The 2,024-nt window shown below is 46.5% G+C and overlaps 1 protein-coding gene across 1 annotated transcript; it reads left to right on the forward strand.

Annotated features, from left to right (window-relative positions):
* Positions 1–1,029: 1,029 nt before the first annotated feature.
* Positions 1,030–1,593, forward strand: LOC306929850 (aly/REF export factor 2-like; the record flags this gene model as incomplete). The annotated part of the gene is made up of 1 exon (XM_079510585.1): positions 1,030–1,593. The coding sequence occupies one exon, from the start codon at positions 1,030–1,032 to the stop codon at positions 1,591–1,593; it is 564 nt and encodes a 187-aa protein (XP_079366711.1).
* Positions 1,594–2,024: the final 431 nt, after the last annotated feature.

A 2,024-nucleotide genomic window follows, 5' to 3' on the forward strand; every position in this document is an offset into this window, starting at 1 on the left:
GGCATTTCTTCCTCAGCCTAGTGGGAATATGCATGCACAGTTTCACCGCAATTGGACGCTGAGTTGAGTAATTGTGGCAATTTGTACAAAGCGGGCTACTCCTGAAAGGTTTAGAAGCCAATCGTAGTCAATGAAGGTGGATTATGAGAAATCAAAGAAACGCGTCTTGATCACATGACAATGGAGAGCATGTGTACCGATTTGCGTGAAATTTGGATAACATCTGAAGGAGTAATATTAGAAAATGTGTTTTACATATGTCGGCCTCCTGGTGGCGCTATAAAGAGCAGATGTGAAAAATTCCAGGCAAAGGTTTTTCCTTGGCCTCTAGGGAGTTGGCATACAAAGTTATCCACAGATCCGTGCAGGTAAAACACTTTCCGGCGAGTTGAAAATGTTCACGTCGCATTTCTTTCTCGGCCTAGTGGGAATGTGCGTGCACAATTTCACGGAAATCACACGATGTGTCCATGATTTGCAGCATTTTGTTTGAAACTGAGCACTCCTGCAAACTTTGGAAGCCAATCTTAGCCAATCAGGATGGAGTCTGAGAAATCTGAAAGACCCGTTTCGTTGAATGGCTCTAGAGAGACTGTGTACCAATTTGCGTGATGTTTGGACAAAATCTGTAGATGTACTGTCCAAAAACTTGTTTTGCACAAAGCGGCCTCCTGGTGGTGCTATAACAGGCCGTTCTGGAAATTCTGATTTTCGGGGAATTCCCCCCGAATTCCGAGTACTCAAATGAGTATTCAAATGCTAATCAGGTTTCTTTTGTTTTCAGCTAGCCAGAGGTAGGTATAAAGGGAGGGGGTATCAGGTTTGGAACCGCCCAGTACACTGCAGAGCAGTCTGCCTGTCCTCACTTAGGTCCTCAGAAAACACTTAAAACAAGGAGTATCTGAGCTCATCATTCATTCACTTTACTATCTTCAACTGAAGCGAGGTAGAGACCAAGTTAGAGTCTATAGGTTGTGCTACCATTTTCTATTTCAGTCTAAGTTTAGCGTTATTAGGCTCGGGCATATAATGGCCGATAAAATGGACATGTCCTTAGACGACATTATCAAACAGAACAGGTCGCAGAGAGGAGGAGGCCGCGGAGGCCGAGGCAGACCTACGCCGTACAGCTGGCATAAACCGCTTCCGGATAAGCGGCAGCATGACATGTTCGACAATGCTGGTGGTGGAGGAGCTGGCGTGGAAACTGAAGGGAAGCTCCTTAAAGTCTCAAACCTGGACTTTAGTGTCTCTGATGCAGATATCCAGGAACTTTTTGCAGCGTTTGGTACACTGAAGAAGGTTGCTGTCCGTTGTTATGACCACTCTGGAATGTGTTTGGGGAATGCAGATGTCCACTTTGAAAGGAGGGAAGACGCCCTGAAGGCCATGGAATGGTACAACGGCGTGACACTTGATGGGCGCCCCATGAACATACAGCTCGTCACCTCACAGATTGATAACAAGCGATGGCCTCCCATGCAGAGGGGACGTGGAGGCCGGGGGAGAGGCGGACGTGGTGCCAACAAAAAGCCGCTTTCTGCAGAGGAGCTTGATGCCCAGCTAGATGCATACAATGCATCTTGCATCTAGCTATCCGCCGTCTGGCTCGCCGTGGCGGTGTGAAGCGTATATCCGGTCTGATCTACGAGGAGACGCCGTCACCGTCACCAACAACCCAAAGGCTCTTTTAAGAGCCACCTACATTCACTTTAAAGAGTTTATTCCATTCAAGTAGGCAACATGTGCTTAATATCTATCTGCCTCGATCACACTGCAGAAACAAACAGTATAGATAAGATCCTGCCTTATCGCGTTTTGATTAAAGGATCGATTGATATTTAGCTCAGTCGGAAGAGCTCTCGCCTTTGGACCACAAGTTCATGGGTTCGAACCTGGACACCGCTAGCACACACGAGTCCGCGACTTAACAAAAACTGAATTACAGTCTAATTTATCATGACTCTTAGTTTAGTGTATCGATGAAAGTTTGAAACTCTTATGGCACTGAAATACCAGCTGGG

Source organism: Electrona antarctica (assembly GCF_951216825.1).
Source record: "Electrona antarctica genome assembly, chromosome: 9".
Taxonomy (NCBI): domain Eukaryota; kingdom Metazoa; phylum Chordata; class Actinopteri; order Myctophiformes; family Myctophidae; genus Electrona; species Electrona antarctica.